Genomic DNA, 1,501 nt, shown 5'->3' with positions numbered 1-1,501 from the left:
TACATATGAGGGGTGATTTCATCCCTTAAAACCGTTTTTCAGCAGCAACGGAAAATGTCAATACTCATCTATTGACCTCCCTTACATGTGTGCAAAGTTTCATCAAAATCAGAATTTTCGGGTTCGCGAGGTTCCCTTGTTAGTAAGTAACAAATAGTTTTATTTAGAATCAGTAACAAAATGTCTCACTGAATGCCATTAACATTAGTTTTAAAGTAATTGATTGTAAAAATTTCAATGGCTAAATTGATAGAGTGCCCGCTTGGTAATCAGAGAGTTCTAGGTTCCAGGTTCGAATCCAGTCGAGATGATTTCTAACACAATGGATTTTTTCTACAAGGTAATACTAAGACAACATAGAGAATAACTAAGAAAACTTATTCGAGAACATAAATTATAAATCTAAGTCATTTTTTTATATTATAAATGTCATTTTGCTATCAAATTGTGTTGCGCAAATCTTGCTTCATATTTGGCGTCAATTTGGTCTCAGATTATGTTATCAAGCTTTGCTCGGTTTTTGGTAGCAATTTGCTGTTACTTTTTGTCGACAAGCTTTGGCAACAAAATCGAACCCTAATGCGAACACAGTTGATGCCAATTTGCTGAATATTTTTGCTTAAAATTGCTGACAATTTGCTGGCAAATTGCGAACAAATTGTTTACTGGGTACAAACATTAATACACTACAAAAACTATTTACGGTTTACCTGTTCGAGAATCTCAACCATCTTTGACAAAGTATTACAAGCGGAAATAACACCTGTATTATAATGCAATGATGTTGCAGTAAATTTAATATACATCTCTAAATGATTAAATATAGTTCCACAACCATCAAATCCTGGTATAAGAAAGACTTGAGTAGCACTTTCCTTGTTTTTAGGCGACAAGTCTACAAAAATTTCAGAGATGAAATCTTTGTTTTGTACAATACCAAATATGTTCTGCTCGATTATCTTATCAGATGTAGCTTTTTCAGATGTTTCTTCAACAATGGCCTTTGTGTTAGATATATCAAAGAGTTTTGCAAAGGTGAGGCTTCGTATTTCTTGTAAGGAGAGATACACGTTGAAGTCACGTTCCATAGTTTGTCTAATCTCCACTGCCATCATAGAGTCTATCCCAAGCTCGGCCAGAGATGTAGTTTGACTTAATTTTTTAATGTCTTTTATATCTTATTGCATAAAATGAGAAAACGTCAAAAGTTAGAATGAATATGTTAATTAATGTTAACACAATAAGAAAAATATAAATTTTGTATGTAAATTCTTACTCATAATAGCAGCAACAGTTTCACTGATATTAGATTCAGATGCTCTCTGTTTCTTTTCAGCCACTACCATACTGCTTACGATCGGCCGATTCTGAAGTAAGAATTTGTCGAGTTCGTTAAGGCAAGATAATATTCCTTGTTGCAGCGTACCACCAATAACGAGTTTTTTGTCGTTCTCCTGCATGTCAGCAACAAGACCTACATCACCTATAGCTCCCCACTGTA

General features: G+C 34.0%; 1 protein-coding gene across 1 annotated transcript in view; it reads right to left on the bottom strand.

The window, feature by feature from the left end:
- Window positions 1-710: 710 nt before the first annotated feature.
- Window positions 711-1,501, bottom strand: part of LOC109863199 (fatty acid synthase-like) — a gene marked incomplete at its 3' end in the record, with an annotated part of 4,839 nt that continues 4,048 nt past the window's right edge. The window contains exons 5-6 of the mRNA XM_020443418.1: window positions 1,277-1,496; window positions 711-1,177 (exon numbers count right to left, since the gene is read on the bottom strand). Of these exons, the coding sequence (XP_020299007.1) occupies window positions 711-1,177; window positions 1,277-1,496 (687 nt within the window). The remainder of the gene's footprint in view (window positions 1,178-1,276; window positions 1,497-1,501) is intronic.

Source organism: Pseudomyrmex gracilis, unplaced genomic scaffold, assembly GCF_002006095.1.
Source record: "Pseudomyrmex gracilis isolate BER0280 unplaced genomic scaffold, ASM200609v1 scaffold_3530, whole genome shotgun sequence".
Lineage (NCBI taxonomy): Eukaryota > Metazoa > Arthropoda > Insecta > Hymenoptera > Formicidae > Pseudomyrmex > Pseudomyrmex gracilis.
This window is presented reverse-complemented; position numbering and strand designations above follow the sequence as displayed.